Source organism: Oncorhynchus nerka, unplaced genomic scaffold (genome assembly GCF_034236695.1).
Source record: "Oncorhynchus nerka isolate Pitt River unplaced genomic scaffold, Oner_Uvic_2.0 unplaced_scaffold_2213, whole genome shotgun sequence".
NCBI lineage: Eukaryota > Metazoa > Chordata > Actinopteri > Salmoniformes > Salmonidae > Oncorhynchus > Oncorhynchus nerka.
In genome coordinates this window covers 16579-40548 of record NW_027039080.1, presented here as the reverse complement: position 1 = coordinate 40548, position 23970 = coordinate 16579, and the positions used below count along the sequence as shown (strand labels likewise).

General features: G+C 42.9%; 1 protein-coding gene and 1 pseudogene across 1 annotated transcript; one reads left to right on the top strand and one right to left on the bottom strand.

Annotated features, from left to right (window-relative positions):
- Nucleotides 1-1698: 1698 nt before the first annotated feature.
- LOC135567286 (transmembrane emp24 domain-containing protein 1-like) lies at nucleotides 1699-10338 on the bottom strand (annotated as a pseudogene).
- A 4271-nt stretch (nucleotides 10339-14609) lies between these two features.
- On the top strand, nucleotides 14610-19959 carry LOC135567287 (tumor necrosis factor ligand superfamily member 14-like). Its single transcript, XM_065014708.1, has 4 exons — nucleotides 14610-15238; nucleotides 16609-16642; nucleotides 17421-17507; nucleotides 17699-19959. Exons 1-4 carry the CDS (start codon nucleotides 15038-15040, stop codon nucleotides 18091-18093), a joined length of 717 nt encoding a protein of 238 aa, XP_064870780.1. The 5' UTR covers nucleotides 14610-15037; the 3' UTR covers nucleotides 18094-19959.
- Nucleotides 19960-23970: the final 4011 nt, after the last annotated feature.

Genomic DNA, 23970 nt, shown 5'->3' with positions numbered 1-23970 from the left:
TGAGATCTCACTCATACTGCATTGTGTTCGATGCTACAGTTGATGTGTCAGTTAGGGATGAGGGATGATGACAGCCCTTAATATTATATGTTAGTGTATTGGGAGGGCCCCAAAACCAAACGGTAAGGTGACTATTTGAAGGGATGAGGTGAAGGATGTTAGGAACAGTCCAATTAATCAGGTAGTGCTGGGTACTCCACTGCTGAGTGAGCACAGAAGTATACAAAGCTTTTAACAGCGAGGGTCATGCCATGTTCAGAAGAGAGCGTCAAACCATGTATGTTCCAGTGGATGCCTTGCGCAAGGGTCAGACGGTAGAGCATTGTGCTTGCAACACCAAGGGTCGTAGGTTCGAATCCTGCTGGGGCCACTCATACGTGAAATGTATGCACGAATGACTGTAAATCACTTTGAATAAAAACCTCTTCTATATGGCTTATGCTGTATGTTATCATTATACAGTTTATACAATTACCCTTACTACAGTATAAATAAAGAAGGGCATATACCAGTAATGTGATTATAATGTAGTACAGTGTCAATAATAGATCCAACTGATGTCAACTGCAGAACTTTGCGATATGCCTTTAATCCAGTGCTGTTTTATGGTAGCCAATAAGATTGCCTTATTTTCTTTTGCTGCACACTTTTGACACTCAAATTTGCACTATTGTACCTGTAATTGAAAGGAATGGATCAGTGAGATTTTATGGTTTTATAAATACAATCTTTTTTTCAAATGAATGATTGGATCTGGTTTTGTGGTGTTGGAGGTGTATATAACAACTATGCTTGTGGTTGACTTTGCAACATTCTCCTGGCAGGAATCATTTTTGGAATGTCTCAACTCTTTGGCTTCGTCTCACCAGATCTCTGTCAAACACTATACCTTTCAATAAAAATGTAATATCTGTAATTCAATAAAACCATCCCATGAGGACAGCCATTGTTGCATGTAAGACTTATTTCTCTTGCCTCATAATTAACTGACTGATAACCACTGCAGCTTTTAATGTAAGCTTGCGGGATCAGTGGCTTTGCGAGGCTACTCTTTCTCCAGAATTAATTTATTTCAGAGTAGAATGTTTTTTTGTGTGTGTGTTTATTTTTCTGTAGTTGTGTTATAACCATGTCATTAAATAAATTATATTTGTAAAGTCACTCTTAAGATCCCATGTTAAAAACATACAACCACATGATCTGCTATTGCTTTGGTTTCTTGTTTGATAGATTGACACTAAATTGTCAAGACATCATTACACAGTGTTTATGACTCACATACAAACATGCACTTTTCTGCCACTCAAAAGCTGAATCAAGCTCATCACACACAAACATCACTAAATCCTTACTAACAGTCCCTCATTTACCAAACATCACTGTTGTCAATAGTCTCTCTTCTTCAATCTCTGAAACCATTACTTTACAGTAGGGTCCTGTTAGTCCCAACACCCTTCTATGGCATCTTTTGTGGAAGATACCACTGGGAAGGGTATGGGGTGGTGGAAGATACCATTGGGCCGGGTGTGGGTCTGCTGGAAGATATCACTGGGCATGATGTGGGGTGGTGGAACATACCACTGGGAAGGGTGTGGGGTGGTGGACGATAACACTGGGAAGAGCGTGGGGGTGGTGGAAGAGACCACTGGGAAGAGTGTGGGGTGGAGGAAGATACCACTGGGAAGGGTGGGGGTGGTGGAAGATACCACTGGGAAGGGTGTGGGGGTGGTGGAAGATACCACTGGGAAGGGTGTGGGGTGGTGGAAGATACTACTGGACACTAGGGTTTGCAGACCCTCTTGTCGTCGAAGAGGCGTTTGAGGGTGTAGACCTGTGTGACGGCCACAGTCAGGATGACCAGGAGGCTCATGGAGGACCAGAACGAGACCCTCCACAGATTGTCCTCCAGTAGATAGCGGTCCCGGGCCTCGAAGGCCCCTCAGCATGGTCTGAAGCTGCCGGCTCCGCTCCAGGTGCCTGTGCACTGAGTCCATGGTCTCCTGGGGAGAGGCAGGGAGAGAGACAGTGGGTAAGGTGGGAGAGGATAAGAGAGAACACAGGAATGTATAGAACATTGACAGCAGGAAAGAGAGGAAAAACATGAAACAGGAGAGACGAGCAGGATGAAAAGACAAAATAAAGACACCAGTCCCAGTGGCTGAGCGTTTGGGTGTTCCTCCTGTCCTTCTCACCCTGATGTCTTCCAGTTTGTACTCCACCATGCTCTCTGGCTCGGCCATGTCAGCCCACTCTTCATCGCCCCAGGTGTCCCCAGGCTGGCCCTCCACGATCACCTCGAAGAACACCATCTTCTCAGAAAGCTTACTGAAGCTGTTGTCAAAACCACAGCCGGTAGTCTCCATCCTCTGTAGGCTCCACCCTGGGAGACGGACCAATGAAGAAGAACAACATGATGTCAGAGAGGGTCAGAGCAAGTCAGACAGTATTCAGACTGTCATATAGAATAGTGTAGAACTTTACTGTCTGTAAGCCAGAGGATGGAAAGGTGTCTTTTGCATCACCTTACAAAAACTTTGAACCACACACCATCGAGCATGGTGAGACCTTCATACCATTCCAGAGAAGTTACAGGAGGTCAGGGTTGTGTTAGTAGGTTTTGCCCACTCACGTGTGGATGCCGTCAGATGTCCTGAACTCAGAGGCCAGCTTGTATCCGCTGGGGGAGATCAGGGTGAAGCCCACATCCAGGCCTGCACCTGCAATCACCTGGAACAGGAGGAAATGGATGAAATGATATTATAATCTAACTCAAAGTGTTCCTATGAGAATATCCAGTGTTATAGACAGACACTATGGACAGACTGAAATCCACCATGCCTACACACACACACGTCTTCACTTCCATACATACTGTAGACACATGAACACTGTGGTGGTGGTATAGTCAGTGTTGTAGTGGTGCCCGGAGAAGTGATTTTACATTAATTTTGCCCATTTCCAAAATGACAACGGAAAAGTGCCCTGTGTAAAAAATGGAATGACAAACAGTGACATACACTCTGAATGGCCTAAAATGATAAATCCCATAATGGTCTTTCACAGTCAGGCTGAACCAAGCTGTACCGTGCAAATAAGTTAACAGGCTTACTATTGAAACAGATAAATTAGGCTGTCAACTGAGTCAGAAATTCAGTCAGGTTTAAAAAAAAATAGGCTTTTCAAAGTCACACTTAACAGAAAAACTGGTCTGGGATAAATAAATAAAAACCGTTTTTGAGTGTAGTTACCTTTCAATTCAAGTGCACAAGCACCCAGCACTGTTGTTTGGTTAGCTGTGTTTCTGTAGCACATGATATTGAGTTTGCAAAACAAATGACCACTGAATTGATGCAGGTAATCATGATATCATTCGGCCAGGTAAGCATAGACTACTTTGTAGCTAGTTAACATTTCATTAATAAGGATTTTGGGAAAGACTCTATGCATTGTTACATTTTTCCTGATCCTTAATTGTTTGAAACCTGGATGTTTTACTTCATATGAGTCATGTCTTACTTTGCTTGAAAGTAGCCTAAAGCCAAAATCCCACCATCGAAACGTAGAGGCAATTCCTTCAGAAAGACTTCCTCATATGCGTTCTCCTGCTCTATTGGTTTTCTATACATCTTCTGTCATTGTCTAGCAGCCAAAGGCATTGTCCTAGTCATATTAGCAACCCATGACAGTTGTTGCATCTTTAGATCTCCCTTCTTTCTACATTTCTAACAGATGTTTCCATCTCTGTCCATGAAATCGCTTTTTAGAACAGTGTTTTCATTCAAATGTCATTTTGGAACATTTGTGCATAGGTCTACCTCATAATAGTTTATCAACATTTTAAGATATAAATTCTGATTTGTTCAATCGGCCTTATTAACTGATATGGTGTATACCTCCACTACACTACTTTGATATGCATTGTGGGGATTAAGAAGTGAGTATACGCAATGCCAAATGAAAAATAAGTGGGTATACTGTGTATACCTGCATATACCTTCCACTACAACAATGGATATAGTATTTGTTCCAAGTATTTGCACAGCTCATGGTTCATCCGGTCATTAGCAGTCTCAGATTGCCATATTCAAACTCTACAACACAGTAGATATGAGTTAAAATAGATCCACCAGGTCAAGACCAACCGACAGTAACTTCAGCTAAAGCTACAATCCCAACAGCAAGGAGAGACTAGCCAGTATACCCACTCCCCAGCACCTGTCTGTTCATGTCAAAGTAACACCCACTCCCCAGCACCTGTCTGTTCATGTCAAAGTAACACCCACTCCCCAGCACCTGTCTGTTCATGTCAAAGTAACACCCACTCCCCAGCACCTGTCTGTTCATGTCAAAGTAACACCCACTCCCCAGCACCTGTCTGTTTATGTCAAAGTAACACCCACTCCCCAGCACCTGTCTGTTCATGTCAAAGTAACACCCACTCCCCAGCACCTGTCTGTTCATGTCAAAGTAACACCCACTCCCCAGCACCTGTCTGTTTATGTCAAAGTAACACCCACTCCCCAGCACCTGTCTGTTTATGTCAAAGTAACACCCACTCCCCAGCACCTGTCTGTTCATGTCAAAGTAACACCCACTCCCCAGCACCTGTCTGTTCATGTCAAAGTAACACCACTCCCCAGCACCTGTCTGTTTATGTCAAAGTAACACCCACTCCCCAGCACCTGTCTGTTTATGTCAAAGTAACACCCACTCCCCAGCACCTGTCTGTTCATGTCAAAGTAACACCCACTCCCAGCACCTGTCTGTTCATGTCAAAGTAACACCCACTCCCCAGCACCTGTCTGTTTATGTCAAAGTAACACCCACTCCCCAGCACCTGTCTGTTTATGTCAAAGTAACACCCACTCCCCAGCACCTGTCTGTTCATGTCAAAGTAACACCCACTCCCCAGCACCTGTCTGTTCATGTCAAAGTAACACCCACTCCCCAGCACCTGTCTGTTCATGTCAAAGTAACACCCACTCCCCAGCACCTGTCTGTTCATGTCAAAGTAACACCCACTCCCCAGCACCTGTCTGTTTATGTCAAAGTAACACCCACTCCCCAGCACCTGTCTGTTTATGTCAAAGTAACACCCACTCCCCAGCACCTGTCTGTTCATGTCAAAGTAACACCCACTCCCCAGCACCTGTCTGTTTATGTCAAAGTAACACCCACTCCCCAGCACCTGTCTGTTCATGTCAAAGTAACACCCACTCCCCAGCACCTGTCTGTTTATGTTAAAGTAACACCCACTCCCCAGCACCTGTCTGTTCATGTCAAAGTAACACCCACTCCCCAGCACCTGTCTGTTCATGTCAAAGTAACACCCACTCCCCAGCACCTGTCTGTTTATGTCAAAGTAACACCCACTCCCCAGCACCTGTCTGTTCATGTCAAAGTAACACCCACTCCCCAGCACCTGTCTGTTCATGTCAAAGTAACACCCACTCCCCAGCACCTGTCTGTTCATGTCAAAGTAACACCCACTCCCCAGCACCTGTCTGTCTGTTTATGTTAAAGTAACACCCACTCCCCAGCACCTGTCTGTTCATGTCAAAGTAACACCCACTCCCCAGCACCTGTCTGTTCATGTCAAAGTAACACCCACTCCCCAGCACCTGTCTGTTTATGTCAAAGTAACACCCACTCCCCAGCACCTGTCTGTTCATGTCAAAGTAACACCCACTCCCCAGCACCTGTCTGTTCATGTCAAAGTAACACCCACTCCCCAGCACCTGTCTGTTCATGTCAAAGTAACAGCCCATGTCTCCCCAGCACCTGTCTGTTCATGTTAAAGTAACACCCACTCCCCAGCACCTGTCTGTTCATGTCAAAGTAACACCCACTCCCCAGCACCTGTCTGTTTATGTCAAAGTAACACCCACTCCCCAGCACCTGTCTGTTTATGTCAAAGTAACACCCACTCCCCAGCACCTGTCTGTTTATGTCAAAGTAACACCCACTCCCCAGCACCTGTCTGTTCATGTCAAAGTAACACCCACTCCCCAGCACCTGTCTGTTCATGTCAAAGTAACACCCACTCCCCAGCACCTGTCTGTTTATGTCAAAGTAACACCCACTCCCCAGCACCTGTCTGTTCATGTCAAAACACCCACTCCCAGCACCTATGTCACACCCACTCCCCAGCACCTGTCTGTTCATGTCAAAGTAACACCCACTCCCCAGCACCTGTCTGTTCATGTCAAAGTAACACCCACTCCCCAGCACCTGTCTGTTCATGTCAAAGTAACACCCACTCCCCAGCACCTGTCTGTTCATGTCAAAGTAACACCCACTCCCAGCACCTGTCTGTTTATGTCAAAGTAACACCCACTCCCCAGCACCTGTCTGTTCATGTCAAAGTAACACCCACTCCCCAGCACCTGTCTGTTCATGTCAAAGTAACACCCACTCCCCAGCACCTGTCTGTTTATGTCAAGTAACACCCACTCCCCAGCACCTGTCTGTTCATGTCAAAGTAACACCCACTCCCCAGCACCTGTCTGTTCATGTCAAAGTAACACCCACTCCCCAGCACCTGTCTGTTCATGTCAAAGTAACACCCACTCCCCAGCACCTGTCTGTTCATGTCAAAGTAACACCCACTCCCCAGCACCTGTCTGTTCATGTCAAAGTAACACCCACTCCCCAGCACCTGTCTGTTCATGTCAAAGTAACACCCACTCCCCAGCACCTGTCTGTTCATGTCAAAGTAACACCACTCCCCAGCACCTGTCTGTTCATGTCAAAGTAACACCCACTCCCCAGCACCTGTCTGTTCATGTCAAAGTAACACCCACTCCCCAGCACCTGTCTGTTCATGTCAAAGTAACACCCACTCCCCAGCACCTGTCTGTTCATGTCAAAGTAACACCCACTCCCCAGCACCTGTCTGTTCATGTCAAAGTAACACCCACTCCCCAGCACCTGTCTGTTCATGTCAAAGTAACACCCACTCCCCAGCACCTGTCTGTTCATGTCAAAGTAACACCCACTCCCCAGCACCTGTCTGTTCATGTCAAAGTAACACCCACTCCCCAGCACCTGTCTGTTTATGTCAAAGTAACACCCACTCCCCAGCACCTGTCTGTTCATGTCAAAGTAACACCCACCCCCAGCACCTGTCTGTTCATGTCAAAGTAACACCCACTCCCCAGCACCTGTCTGTTCATGTCAAAGTAACACCCACTCCCCAGCACCTGTCTGTTCATGTCAAAGTAACACCCACTCCCCAGCACCTGTCTGTTCATGTCAAAGTAACACCCACTCCCCAGCACCTGTCTGTTCATGTCAAAGTAACACCCCACTCCCCAGCACCTGTCTGTTCATGTCAAAGTAACACCCACTCCCAGCACCTGTCTGTTCATGTCAAAGTAACACCCACTCCCCAGCACCTGTCTGTTTATGTCAAAGTAACACCCACTCCCCAGCACCTGTCTGTTCATGTCAAGTAACACCCACTCCCCAGCACCTGTCTGTTCATGTCAAAGTAACACCCACTCCCCAGCACCTGTCTGTTCATGTCAAAGTAACACCACTCCCCAGCACCTGTCTGTTCATGTCAAAGTAACACCCACTCCCCAGCACCTGTCTGTTTATGTCAAAGTAACACCCACTCCCCAGCACCTGTCTGTTCATGTCAAAGTAACACCCACTCCCCAGCACCTGTCTGTTCATGTCAAAGTAACACCCACTCCCCAGCACCTGTCTGTTCATGTCAAAGTAACACCCACTCCCCAGCACCTGTCTGTTCATGTCAAAGTAACACCCACTCCCCAGCACCTGTCTGTTCATGTCAAAGTAACACCCACTCCCCAGCACCTGTCTGTTTATGTCAAAGTAACACCCACTCCCCAGCACCTGTCTGTTCATGTCAAAGTAACACCCACTCCCCAGCACCTGTCTGTTCATGTCAAAGTAACACCCCTCTCAGGCAGCAGAAACATAAGGAAGGAAACACAGCATGTTAGGCCATATAAACTAGGCCTTAGGCATGAGTCACTACCATTGCCAGTGTGGTGTCATTGACTTGGTTGAGAGAGGGTAACAGACGGACAGACAGACAGACAGAGACAACCAGGCAGACAGACACACACCACAGACTGCTGTATAAAACGTCCCAATCCCCACAGTCCTTCAGCTTGCTCTCTCAAGCTGTCATCTCTCTCAGCCCTGTGCGTCTCAGCTGTTGCTGTGTGAATACCACAGTAAGCCTGCCAGGCTCCACACACACACACACACACACACACACACACACACACACACACACACACACACACACACACACACACACACACACACACACACACACACACAGTCCACAGAAATGTGTCACGGCTTGGTGGGTTGGGGGGTGAGGAACATGACATCCTATCACAGTCATGTGTCTGCCAGAGGCCTTGGTACAGTGTGAGGATTGGGAACAGGGTTTCCAGTATGTAGAGTAGGCATTGATACCGTAGCATGATGAGCATCACTTCAACTTTAATCTATGAAGAGCCTAACTAGTAGTGGTTTACACTTTTATACTAGTCAACTGACTAACTCTGCAACCGTGTCTTCTAAATGACTAAAATGCTATATATAAATTGTAACAAGGTCGGGCCAGGGATGGCGCAGCTTCATATTTAATATGCATTTTGCAGCAAAGCGCATGACTACTAACACAGCAAGTAGGCCTACACTTGGTGGTAAGCGCTCTCCTTCTCTTTACATGTCTAGAGGAGAAGAAGAAGCCACAAGCCTACTACAGCTACTATAGCTCAGAGGTTAGTTAGAGTATCTGGCCTTATGCTGACACAGTGGATCCTTGGTGGTAGCGCTCTTCTTCTCTTTACATGTCTAGAGGAGAAGAAGAAGCCACAGGCCTACTACAGATACTATAGCTCAGAGGTTAGTTAGAGTATCTGGCCTTATGCTGACACAGTGGATCCCTGGTGGTAAGCGCTCTTCTTCTCTTTACATGTCTAGAGGAGAAGAAGAAGCCACAGGCCTACTACAGCTACTATAGCTCAGAGGTTAGTTAGAGTATCTGGCCTTATGCTGACACAGTGGATCCTTGGTGGTAAGCGCTCTTCTTCTCTTTACATGTCTAGAGGAGAAGAAGAAGCCACAGGCCTACTACAGATACTATAGCTCAGAGGTTAGTTAGAGTATCTGGCCTTATGCTGACACAGTGGATCCCTGGTGGTAAGCGCTCTTCTTCTCTTTACATGTCTAGAGGAGAAGAAGAAGCCACAAGCCTACTACAGCTACTATAGCTCAGAGGTTAGTTAGAGTATCTGGCCTTATGCTGACACAGTGGATCCCTGGTGGTAAGCGCTCTTCTTCTCTTTTACATGTCTAGAGGAGAAGAAGAAGCCACAGGCCTACACAGATACTATAGCTCAGAGGTTAGTTAGAGTATCTGGCCTTATGCTGACACAGTGGATCCCTGGTGGTAAGCGCTCTTCTTCTCTTTACATGTCTAGAGGAGAAGAAGAAGCCACAGGCCTACTACAGCTACTATAGCTCAGAGGTTAGTTAGAGTATCTGGCCTTATGCTGACACAGTGGATCCTTTGTAAACACTTCCCCTGCCTTGACCCTTCATGCTGATGCCAGCAGCTTGTCAAGCTGGCTTTGTCTTATAGACTCCACCTGTATGGAAGGAAGATGCCTTATCTTATTATTTGCATCTGAGCAAAGTCCTTTGGCTGTAACAATAAAGCATCCAGTAACTGACCGACTAATGCACCTTATAACATAGTTATAATAGAGGCACTAAATTGCACCACACACATACAGACAGACAGAGAGAGAATGACACAGAAAATGTCAGCTCTGTTTTCAATACCACAGAAAACTAAATTGTCCAAGCCTGCTACCTGGTATTCTACTTCCAGGCTTCCGTTCTTCGTAGCTGTTTGGTAGAAACATTCTGTTCTACCGGCAGGGAGTTGAAACGTGAATTCAGTATCTTGGCTTTGTCCCAAGCCTAAAGTGAAGTCCACAGATACAACGAAACAAGACAGCAAATAGAGTCTTACAGCAACGCTCAGATCAAACATGGAACCCATTTGTAGCCTAGAAGCGACTTTGGACTTCAGTAAAAGTTACAATCACTGTTGACTCATCGGCAGCTATGAATGCTTGTTCTTGTAGTCTAGTAGCCTACTTCGCTTCACTCATACCGCATTGTACACGTACATATTCCATAGACTGTCAGCGACCACGAGCTGTAGGCTATTTATTGCTTGTGATCAAAGTTAGTCATAGCAGAAATCAAGTCGCCTACTTCACCGAACAACTAGCTTCAGATCAGTTCTGACCACTTGTGCGCGCAACTGAAAGTGAGTCGATTTTTATGGCATCTCATCCAACCTATATATCGATGTTAGACTAGACCGCTGGAAGAAAGAAATCTCACACTGTAGCCCTTCTTTTACAATAACTTCTACAATGTAGCGCGTGTGATTGACTGGAAGGGTGTGCAATACCAATGTATTGCAGTGGTGTGAAGTACTTCAGTAAAAATACTTTAAAGGACTAATTACGTCGTTTTTTGTATCTGTACTTTACTTTACTATTTATATTTTTGACAACTTTTACATTTACTTCACTACATTCCGAAAGAAAATAATGTACGTTTTACTCCATACATTTTCCCTGACACCCAAAAGTGGTCTAATTTACACTCTTATCAAGTAAACATGCCTGGGTATCTCAACTGCCTCTGACCTGGAGGACTCACTAAACACATGCTTCGTTTGTAAATTATGTCTGAGTGTTGGAACGTGCCCCTGGCTATCCGTAAATTAAAAAAAAAAAAAAAAAAGAAAATGATGCCGTCTGGTTTGCTTAATATAAGGAATTTGAAATCATTTATACTTTTACTTTTGATAATTAAGTATATTTTAGCAATGACCGTATGGCAATGAGCCTTTGATACTTAAGTATATTTAAAACCAAATACTTTAAAACTTTTACTCAAGTAGTATTTTACTGGGTGACTCACTTGAGTAACTTTCTATTAAGGTATCTTTACCTTTACTAAAGTATGACTACTGGGTACTTTTTCCACCACTGCTTAATATAAGGATTTTAAAATTATTTATACTCTTACTTTTGATACTGAAGTAGTATTTTACTGGGAAACTTTCACTTTTACTTGAGTCATTATCTATTAAGGTATTTTTACTTTTACTCAAGTATGACAATTTGGTACTTTTTCCACCACTGGGGTTATGTCAGTAACCTCCGGTAGCCGCTAGTTTATGCTTGTAGTAAACAGAGATGAATGGTTTATCTTTTGAATGGTTTAAACTACAAAATATTATGACCCCATCACTGAAAGACATGACTCTCAGGAACACGTATGTGTCCCTCATTAATGCCCAGAAGCCACTCAGAACAGAGTGGACAAGACCAGACACTACATCAGACTGCACAGAAGATCATACAAATGAAGTTAGACTTGTATACATATCATTGCCTGATGATCTTCTGAACTTCCCAATACCTTTGATGCATTTCAGTTACTTCAAACCATACTTTCTTCAGGTTGAAATACTTTCAAAAGTACTGTCAGACTGATTTGTAATAGACTGTCATAGCCCCATTTAAAACCTCTCTGGGGTAGGGGGCAGTATTTTGACATCCGGATGAAAAGCCTGCCCAAAGTAAGGATATGCATACAATTGGTAGATTTGGAAAGAAAACACTCTAAAGTTTCTAAAACTGTTAAAATAATGTCGGTGAGTATAACAGAACTGATTTGGCAGGCGAAACCCTGAGGACAAACCATCCAGGGGGGGAAAAAAGGATTTTCCAATGGGTTTCTATGGGATACCCTTATTATTAGGAACCTGGTTGTAGTTCCTATGGCTTCCACTAGATGTCAACAGTCTTTAGGAATTGTTCAATGTTTTTCTTTTGAGAAATGAAGAAGTAGTCCTATTCATTGTAAGTGTCGCTCCAGGTGGACTCTATTGTTTTGGTGCGCATGAACAGGAGTACGCTCCACGTTTGTTTTATCCGGTATTAGAAACAGTTTATTCCGTCTTAAATTTTATAGATTATTTACGTTTTATGGTACCTGAGGTTGGATTAGGAACTTTGTTTGAAATGTTTGGACCAAGTTTACAGGTAACTTATTAGATACTTTGTAGGCATGTTGGGCGAGTTGAAACCGGTGTATTTCTGAATCAAACGTGCCAAATAAATTGACATTTTTGGGATATAAAGAAGGACATTATCGAACAAAAGGACCATTTGTGATGTTTCTGGGACATTTTGGAGTGCCAACAGAAGAAGATCTTCAAAGTTAATGCATTAATTATGTCGCTATTTCTGACTTTTATGGCGCACCTGCCTGGTTGAAATATATTTTTCATGGTTTTCTATGTGGGGCACTGTCCTCAGCTAATCACATGGTTTGCTTTCGCCATAAAGCCTTTTTGAAATCTGACACAGCGGCTGGATTAACAAGAAGTTAAGCTTTATTTTGATGTATAACACATATTTTAAAAAATGTTAAATATTTGAATTGAGTATTTTTGAATTTCGCGCTCTGCAATTTCACCGGATTTTGGCCAGGTGGGATGCTACCGTCCCACGTACCCTAGAGAGATTTTTTTTTTAAGTAAACATTGGCATTATATCACCCTTTTTTTTTACTTGGTGGGGTCACAAGTTTTTTTTTATAAAAAAAGTTGGGGAACCCCTGCCCTAACCTAACCTTAATCCTAATTTTAACCCTAACCTTAACCCCAAAACCTAACCTTAATCCTAACCCTAAACCTAAACCTAGCTCCTAACCCTAACTGTATCTCCTCGTTACATTTAAGTCATTTAGCAGACGCTCTTATCCAGAGCGACTTACAAATTGGTGCTTTCACCTTATGACATCCAGTGGAACAGCCACTTTACAATAGTGCATCTAGGTCTTTTAAGGGGGGGGGGGAGAAGGATTACTTTATCCTATCCTATCCTCACCTAATTCTAACATCAACCCCAACTAAACCCCTTAGAAATAGTATTTGACCTTGTGGGGACTAACAAAATGACCCCAGTTGGGCAAATGTTTGTTTGTTTACTATTCTATTCTGGTCCCCACAAGTATAGTTAAACGCGTACACACACACACACACACACACACACACACACACACACACACACACACACACACACACACACACACACACACACACACACTCACACTCACACACACAGAGAGATGCACACATGCAGTAAGCACTGACTGACGTAGGATGTCCATAGATGTTGAAAACTTGGTGAAATTTGGTCAGTCCATCTTGGTATTGATTTCAACATCAACAGAAGTTAATTTCCAGACAGACCTTGATTTGGCCCTGGTTCAGATTTGGTCCCCTCTGGACCACCCTTGATTTGGCCCAAACATGGATATCTATGATTTCTTAAGATTTGGTCAGCTCTGGACGGGCCTATGTTTGGTTCAGATTTCGTCCTGTCTGGACAAACCACATTTTTATCAATGTCCGTAAAATACGTATTTTCAATGTCTGTAAAATACGTTTTCAACTTTCACTTAGAGCTGAAAATGAACGTGACTTCAACCTCTGTAATTATGTCTTTTCAACTTCTTTCCAACATCATTTTGCTCACTGGGCACTCATTTCATACAGTTCTTTTTAGCCAGAATTGTCCACTCAGTAACAATTTCCACAGTTTTCCAAGGAGTCCTGGATTCCATAGAATCAATAAAAACATACACATCACATAAAAGTTGTCTAGATAAAAACACACATACACATAAGCATACACAGCATACCCAGTAGTAAACATACACAAATATGTACACACATACAGCATATGCCATGTACATACCATTTTTAAGGACAACTTGTTGTATGTTTTAGTTATATGACATACAGAATGTTTTTTTTTTTTAGAAGTGTGCATTATGGTCAGAGAGGTGGTGGGTGGTGCTATGACCAAGGGAAAGCTTTACATTGTTATTGCAATATGCTCTTGTTAGTTTTGGATGAGGTTTACTCTTTGCCACTGATCTAAGATCAGATTTCTACTGCCCCAGCCTGATCGCTTAGTTGTAGATTCTTTTCACTAGTGGGTAATTGAAAAGTTAAAGAATTGAAAATGACTTTTAGAACACACCTTAGAGAGCATGCTGAAGCTATATATGGACACCCCTGCTGTGTACCTTTTATCCACTTCCTGACATAGTAAACCCCAATCCATCTCCAAGTGCCAAGCAGAGACGCATTTCTCCAGTCTTTGGTATGACTTGACCGGGGAACGAACTCCCAACCTTCCAATGTCAGGGAGGGCAAAGCATGATCTTGACAAAGCATGTGGTAAAAAAAGTACCATGAATAGTCTTAACAACACAAGAATAACAATACAATGAACCATATGTTGTTGTTTTTTACAAGAAGCTGCACTGTAAAGGATCATGAATATATTGGTCTTGTCATGATTTTATTGTTTCTGCTGGTAGATACTCATCATGAGAGTGGCTGAGAGTGAGTGAGAGGAAGTGTGAACAGAGCAACAAATGATTGCGAAACTCAATGTATGCCGTATTAGGCTAGAGTGGGAGGGTGTATGTAGTGTAGTGGGGAGGTGATCATACTCAGTGCATGGCCACTCTATAAGATGCTCATTTGCATTTGCCTCACTCCATCTGACTGATTGAAACTTAACACCAGAGGTAACCGTTCTCTCTCTGTCAAGATTTATTTTGGTTAAGACAAGTTTTGCTTTCTGTGACTGCTCTTTGGGGAGATGGTCGTTTCTGTGAAGGATTTCCACATTTCTCATATCTGGAGGTTTTCTTCCACTACTGTGTGTCTTGTCTTTTCTGCTGACAAGACGACCTGAGGAGTCATACTGTACAACCCACACTAGTGTTTGGTCTTGCTCTGGGAATAAAATCTCTCTGTGTCTCTCGTTGTGTGCTGGGACCCCTGGTGCGTGGACCTCGCTCAAGTACTACTTGACTACCTCTTGGAGGATCCTTTTTCAGTTCCTTATAATCTCTGATCGGAGAGATTATGGCTGAGGGTGGTGTCCCGTACCCCTCCGTGTTCATGGTGGATAGCCATGCAGCCTACCCACCGCTGCCCCCCAAACCGAGACCTCCTGGTCGGGGTGGTGTGGCCCAAAGCCTGCTGTTCTTGCTGGTTGGTCTGGCTTTGTGTGGCTTGGCCATAGAGGCCTGCTTCATCTACCACCTCTACTCCAAACAGGGATCTGTGAGTATTATCACCATGAGGTGGCTGTCTACCCGTCTCCATCTCTGTTCTGTCTCCCTCAACACCTGAGAGTCTCTTTCACATCTCTCTCTCTCACACATCTAGTAACAACTATGTATTCTGTCTACTGTGTGTCTACTTTCATCTCTAACTGTTTTATTTTCCCCAATCTCTTGCTCTCAACCCCACAACGTGTACACTATTCCCGGAAACATCTTTCTTTCATTCCAAAATGAAAGTGAATACATTTTCAGTGTCATTAGTTGATGTGTTCTTTCTCTCTCAAAAATAATCTACAACCCATTTGCATCATCATATGGGAAATAATTACTTGATTTGATTTACCTCGTAGTCGCAGTCGACAAGACTGAAATTATGCCGAATGCACAGTTACATTAAGACAATACTTTAAAACCCCAAGATACTACATTAAATTAATAAATCATTATTTAAAAAGTCACATTTTGTTATCCAATCTCTATGTATTTTGTACAATGTAGTAATTTACTGTTGGCTTTTTGCATTTGTTCCTTTCCTCCATTTTATTATGGCATTATCCTGGTTCAGAATAGAGTAATGTGTGGTGATATGTCACTTGGAATATTGGAACCTTGCTACAATTGGTTGTTTTGTTAGACTCTAATTGTGAAATAATTTTCCAAGTCTATAGGGAACAGAAACAAATATTAACTTCCGAGTTACCAGTGCATTATACACCACAATGTAGGTTTTTTGTTGTGTCAATTTTGCTTTACTTACAAACAGGTCTCATGACAACATAGTGAAGTTCTGTCATGGTCAGCAGTTTCTGTCCAAAGTTTGAGTTGGGATTCCCCTTGATATACGCATTAAACAGTTTTATTCATTCTTCTACATTTGGCAACAGTTAAGATGGAGAAGTTATTCAGAATTGGCATCATTTCGGAGAATATGAATGTTCCGTGACGTACCTTGCTGGAGCAGGGGCCAGCATTCCGTGTTCCATAGAATTGGTTCGTTGGTCAGGTGTTTGTGGTTATGTTGAGCTTCATGTGACATCATTTCCCTTGACCCAATCTGGTGGGAAGGGTGCAATGGTTTATTGGAAGAGGATAGAGCTAACCTAGTCTCGCTGCATGCACATGTACTGACGGGAAGACGGGGGTGGGGTGGTCTGGGGTGGGATGGGTGATCTACTTTGCTTAATTACCAGAAACCATAAGCAGTTCTGTTTATCTTTCATGCGTATCATCTAATAAAATGTAAAGGTCACATTGCTGAAGGCCCAAAGAACCACTTAAATAGGAACAAATGAACATTCTCACACATGCCTGTACTGTATTACCACAAACCTCTCTGTTCACTATGATGAAATCTATTCTCAACTGCAGGTGGAGTCAGGGTCAGCTGGTATGAGTATCCAAGGTATGTCTGAGACTATATCTTCTTCTCTTGTTCAAACACTGTGACAAAATGACAAGGGACTCATTGTCACGCCCTGACCTTAGAGCTTTTTATGTCTCTAATTTGGGTTTGGTCAGGGTGTGATTTGGGTGGGCATTCTATGTTCTATTTTCTATGTTTTTGTATTTCTTTGTTTTGGCCGGGTATGGTTCTCAATCAGGGACAGCTATCTATCGTTGTCTCTGATTGGGAACCATACTTAGGTAGCCCTTTTCCCTCCTTTCTGTGTGGGAAGTTGTCTTTGTTTATGGCACTATAGCCCTTAAGCGTCACGGTCTTTTTGTATGGTTTATTGTTTTGTTGGCGTCATTTTTTTTTTTTTTTTATTTTTTATTTTTTTATTTCACCTTTATTTAACCAGGTAGGCTAGTTGAGAACAAGTTCTCATTTACAACTGCGACCTGGCCAAGATAAAGCATAGCAGTGTGAACAGACAACAACACCAAGTTACACATGGAGTAAACAATAAACAAGTCAATAACACAGTAGAAAAAGGAAAAAATAATCTATATAGATTGTGTGCAAAAGGCATGAGGAGGTGCTCTTGTTCTCCATGGACTTTACAGTGTCCCAGATAAATAAAGGAAAATGTACGCTCACCACGCTGCGCTTTGGTCCAGTTCTTTTGACGGCCGTGACACTCATCTCTGGTATTTTGTACACATTTGATAAATGCATTTCTGAATCATTCAATTTCTAAATGCACATCACATCAACATTAACTTTGTTCCCAAAACAGACCAAGAAGACATTCCGAAGGAGGTTTCCCCAACTTCAAGACCAAACCCTATTGTGTTGCCTTCAAAACCTGTTGCACATCTGACAGGTAAGACCATTACCACCAGGCCATTTATACAACCCTTTATATTAATATTTGGTCATGACAGAAGAGGGTGAAATAGAAGTATGTAGTAGTACATCAGATAGTATGGTGTTTGAAATAGTACATGAAGATAAATTCAAATGAGCTCTTACGACAGAACTTTTCCCACATATTGTCCTGTATTTGTTCTCCAGCTGGACCTCAAGCACCCCATGGAGATGGAGTCATGGTATGGAACATGCAGGCAGAACCAATCCTCCATGAAATGGAGTACAAAGATGGGAAGCTTGTCATCCAGAAGGAAGGCTACTACTACGTCTACTCTAAGATCTTCTTCAGTGAGGTCGATGTTGCGTTCACACACTCGGTCTGCAGAACTACTCCACGGTACCTTGGGAAGGACATTGAACTCCTTAAGTCCAGGAGATATCACCCCAAGTTTGGGAAAATGATGTCCACATCAAACAGCTACCTGGGAGGGGTGTTCCACCTCTTTGAAGATGACTCCATCTTTGTCAAAGTGAAAAATGTCACTCAAGTTCGGATACAACATTCCACAGAGAACGTGTTTGGTATCTATATGATATAATACGGGTTGATGATGAAGATACATTTTTTTATATAGCTGGCTGATTATCATTGGTTTAAGGCATAATAATACTGTAGGCCAATTTACATGTAATATTGCTACGCAGGGCCTTCCCCCTTCCCGGCACACCTCATTTTCTTTAAACAAATCCTTGCATCAAGATGCAATTCGATGCGTGGAAAATTTACTGTTGACGAAAAAGCCCTTTATAATAAAGCCATAATAATGTTTGCCATACACTAGGCTACAGTTGAGCAGAGGCGTTTTTAGGATTTCCACACATGGATTTTTTTAGCAGGGTCGTAAAAGAATCTGCCTTTGAAAAAAGGCATTTCATGCAGTTCTACGTCATTTACATGAAAGACATTGGTTGAATCGTTTTATTACCACACAACTGACTGAAATGGCTGGCTACTCTGACACTGACAAACTGAGATCAATCTGGCCTTGAATTCAAACAAACAATAGCCCAGGCCAATGAAGCGACACACAGATTGTACAATATTAGGAGGCAATATATATATATATACTGTATATCATAGTTTACAGTAGGTTACTAAATAAAATGTTGAGTGGAGGGCCTCCCGGGTGGTGCAGTGGTCTAAGGCACTGTTTCGCAGTGCTAGCTGTGCTAGCTCTGTCGCAGCCGGCCGCAACCGGGAGGCACATGGGGCGGCGCACAATTGGCCCAGCGTCGTCTGGGTTAGGGAGGGTTTGGCCGGTAGGGATATCCTTGTCTCATCGCGCTCTAGCGGCTCCTGTGACAGGCCGGGTGCAGTGCACGCTGACCAGGTTGCTAGGTGTACAGTGTTTCCTCCGATACATTGGTGCGGCTGGCTTCTGGGTTGGATGCGCGCTGTGTCAAGAAGCAATGCGGCTTGGTTGGGTTGTGTTTTGGAGGACGCATGGCTCTCGACCTTCGCCTCTCCCGAGTCCATACGGGAGCTGCAGCGATGAGACAAGACAGTAACTACTACCAATTGGATACCACGAAATTGGGGTAAAAAAAATCAATGTTGAGTGGCACACTGATTCACCTAAGGATGAAGATGAAGCCATAGGCTTCTCACGGTGGCAAGTTGTGGCAATAGCCTATCTCAAGATGAGCTACTTTTAAAAACAGTGCTGCTGTTAGCTAAAAATTGGGAGTTGTTATTAAGAAAAACAATTTATTGGTTCTAAAGACAGATTTGGTCAGGAGGTAACACATTATGTTGATAGTCTGCCCTCAAGAATAAGAACAAAAGAACTGCAAGAACATTACCTCTGTATGCTAGTGTTCAATGCATATTTTTATTCTTTATTCTCTTATATATTATTCTCTTTATTCTGTTATATTGACCTGATTAAAAATAATATATCCATAATAGTGTAAGGAAATACATAATATAGATATAGGGAAAAATATTTAGATATTTAGATAATTCGAAATATTGACAAGTAGATATATTCTACGTTTTTGAAACAATTTAAGAATACCTGATATTCAGGTAAATTGCATGTAAATCACTGCAGAATGACAAGGTCAAATGTTGGACTATCTTTTTCCCTCTTTGTATACCCTCCATAAAATGACCAAGTAATTAACTCATTTCAGTACCCTCGACCTGTTGTATTTCACCTTTTGGTGTTTTATATTTATTTAACATTTTATACAAATGTAAAGTAGTCATTGTCCTCCATATTCTGATAAACAGGACTTATCAACTTCCATATATAGTGAGAAATAAAATAAAATATATGTTTTTTTCTTCTTGGACGCTAACGCTATGCAAGCAGTAGGCTATAGCTGTAACACATACTGGGTATTTTGTATATTCTATCCTGCAAATATTAAAATAAATACATGTTGAATTTTTTTTCTTTCTTAGGATTCTGTGTGAGCATTATTTTTTACTTTAATTGATCCACAAAAATATATGCATGCAGGCATGTAATCACAAACAGACATACAGAGTCATCGTGTAACTAAAGGGCTTCTGTGGTGGAATTGAGTCTAGAGCATGGCTTCAGTAGCAGCGGATGCTGCACCCACTCAGTTGCATTTTAGACAGTCAGCCTGCGACCACACGAGGTGAAAACCACTTCTCTTTCCACCGTCCCCCATCCCTACCAACCCCCTGCAATACAGTGAAGCATATAATCCCCCCTTATAGAGTGTCTTTGCTTCATTTTACTGACATATAGAAAAAATACCTCAGAGGTCTCAAATCAACGGTAATAGATAAGAGTAAGGTATGTAACCTGAGTATATGACAGTATGTGACCTGAATATATGACAGTATGTGACCTGAGTATATGACAGTATGCGACCTGAGTATATGACAGTATGTGACCTGAGTATATGACAGTATGTGTCCTGAGTATATGACAGTATGTGACCTGAGTATATGACAGTATGTGACCTGAGTATATGACAGTATGTGACCTGAGTATATGACAGTATGCGACCTGAGTATATGACAGTATGTGACCTGAGTATTTGACAGTATGTGACTGAGTATATGACAGTATGTGACCTGAGTATATGACAGTATGTGACCTGAGTATATGACAGTATGTGACCTGAGTATTTGACAGTATGTGACCTGAGTATATGACAGTATGTGACCTGAGTATATGACAGTATGCGACCTGAGTATATGACAGTATGTGACCTGAGTATATGACAGTATGTGACCTGAGTATATGATGACCTGAGTATATGTGACCTGAGTATATGACAGTATGTGACCTGAGTATATGACAGTATGTGACCTGAGTATATGACAGTATGTGACCTGAGTATATGACAGTATGTGACCTGAGTATATGACAGTATGTGACCTGAGTATATGACAGTATGTGACCTGAGTATATGACAGTATGTGACCTGAGTATATGACAGTATGTGACCTGAGTATATGACAGTATGTGACCTGAGTATATGACAGTATGTGACCTGAGTATATGACAGTATGTGACCTGAGTATATGACAGTATGTGACCTGAGTATATGACAGTATGTGACCTGAGTATATGACAGTATGTGACCTGAGTATATGACAGTATGTGACCTGAGTATATGACAGTATGTGACCTGAGTATATGACAGTATGTGACCTGAGTATATGACAGTATGTGACCTGAGTATATGACAGTATGTGACCTGACCTGAGTATATGACAGTATGTGACCTGTGTTCACATAGAGATTGTTATCTTGTTTCCCTGACCTGATTAACTTGTTTACTGGTGACAGAGGTGATAAGACTGCACTGTGCAGGTTTTAGAGCAATGCTAACCACATTTGATCACAACTTTGATATTACTTCCCTACCAAAAGTATCTGACCTCATTGATTGAAAACACATAACAAAATGCATTTCCAATGTCTTTCCTAACCGGCTCTGCATTTTGTATTGGATGTGTGTATTTTGTTTCCATTCTGCAGGGCTCATTTGTAAAAGAGACCTGGATCTCAATATGAATCCCTGTTAAATAAAAAATGTATACCATGCAATCACATGCATTCACACACACATTATACAAGTACTGTACCTACAGTACCAGTCAAAAGTTTGGACACAACTACTCATTCAAGGGTTTTTCTTAATTAAAAAAAAAAGTATTTTCTACATTGTAGAATAATAGTGAATACAACAAAACTATGAAAAAACACATGTGGAATCATTTAGTGACCAAAAAAGTGTTAAACAAATCAATTTGAGATTCTTCAAAGTAGCCACCCTTTGCCTTGATGACAGTTTTGCACACTCTTGGCATTATTTCAACCAGCTTCACCTGGAATGCTTTTCCAACAGTCCAAACTCATCCCAAACCATCTCAATTGGGTTGAGGTTGGGTGATTGTGGAGGCCAGGTCATCTGACGCAGCACTCCATCACTCTCCTTCTTGGTCAAATAGCCCTTACACCCTGGAGGTGTGTTGGGTCATGATACTGTTAAAAACAAATGATAGTCCCATTAAGCGCAAACCAGATGGGATGGTGTATTGCTGCAGAATACTGTGGTATCCATGCAGGTTAAGTGTTCCTTGAATTCTAAATAAATGACAAACAGAGTCACCAGCAAAGCACCCCAAAACCATCACACCTCCTCCTCCATGCTTCACGGTGGGAACCACACATGCGGAGATCATCCGTTCAGCTACTCTGTGTCTCACAAAGACACAGCGGTTGGAACAACAACTAAAAATCTCCAAAGGACAGATTTCCACCGGTCTAATGTCCATTGCACATGTTTCTTGGCCCAAGCAAGGCACTTCTTTTTATATGTGTCCTTTTTCTTTGTAGCAATTTGACGATTAAGGCCTGATTCACGCAGTCTCCTCTTAACAGTTGATGTTGAGATGTGTTTGTTACTTGAACTTTGTGATTCATTTATTTGGGCTGCAATCTGAGGAGCAGTTAATTGCAAGTTAATTGCACATTTCTGAGGCCGGTAACTCTAATGAACTTATCCTCTGCAGCAGAGGTAACTCTGGGTCTGCCTCTCCTGTGTGGGTCCTCATGAAAGCCAGTTTCATCATAGTGCTTGATGTTTTTTGTGACTGCACTTGAAGAAACTTTCAAAGTTCTTGACATTTTAAGGATTGTCTTAAAGTAACTATTACAGACTACAAAGGAAAGCACAGCCGCGAGCTGCCCAGTGACAAAGCCTACCAGACAAGCTAAATTACTTCTGCGCTCGCTTCGAGGCAAGTAACACTGAAGCATGCATGAGAGTATCAGCTGTTCTGGACGACTGTGTGATCACGCTCTCCGTACCCGATGTGAGTAAGACCTTAAAACAGGTCAACATTCACAAGGCCGCAGGGCCAGACGGATTACCAGTATGTGTACTCCAAGCATGCGCTGACCGACTGGCAAGTGTGACATTTTCATCCTGTCCCTGACTGAGTCTGTAATACTAACATGTTTCAAGCAGACCACCATAGTCCCTATGCCCAAGAACACTAAGGTAACCTGCGTAAATGACTACTGACCCGTAGCACTCACATCTGGAGCAATGAAGAGCTTTGAAAGGCTGGTCATGGCTCACATCAACACCATCATCCCAGAAACCCTAGACCCACTCCAATTTACATACCTCCCCAACAGATCCACAGATGATACAATCTCTATTACATTCAACACTGCCCTTTCCCACCTGGACAAAAGAAACACCTACATGAGAATGCTATTCATTGACTACAGCTCAGTGTTCAACACCATAGTGCCCACAAAGCTCATCACTAAGCTAAAGACCCTGGGACGAAACACCTCCCTCTGCAACTGGATCCTGGACTTCCTGACGAGCCGCCCCCAGGTGGTAAGGGTAGATAACAACACATCCGCCACGCTGATCCTCAACACGGGGGCCCCTCAGGGGTGCGTGCTCAGTCCCCTCCTGTACTCCCTGTTCACTCATGACTGCATGGCCAGGCACGACTCCAACACCATCATCAAGTTTGCCGATGACACAACAGTGGTAGGCCTGATCACCAACAACAATGAGACAGCCTATAGGGAGGAGGTCAGAGACCTGGCCGTGTGGTGCTAGGACAACAACCTCTCCCTCAATGTGATCAAGACAAAGGAGATGATTGTGGACTACAGGAAAATGAGGAATGAGCACACCCCCATTCTCATCGATAGAGCTGCAGTGGAGCAGGTTGAGAGCTTCAAGTTCCTTGGTGTCCACATCACCAACAAACTATCATGGTCCAAACATACTAAGACAGTCGTGAAGAGGGCATGACAAAGCCTATTCCCCTCGGGAGACTGAAAAGATCCTCAAAAGGTTCTACAGCTGCACCATTAAGAGCATCCTGACTGGTTGCATCATTGCCTGGTATGGCAACTGCTCGGCCTCCGAACTCAAGGCACTACAGAGAG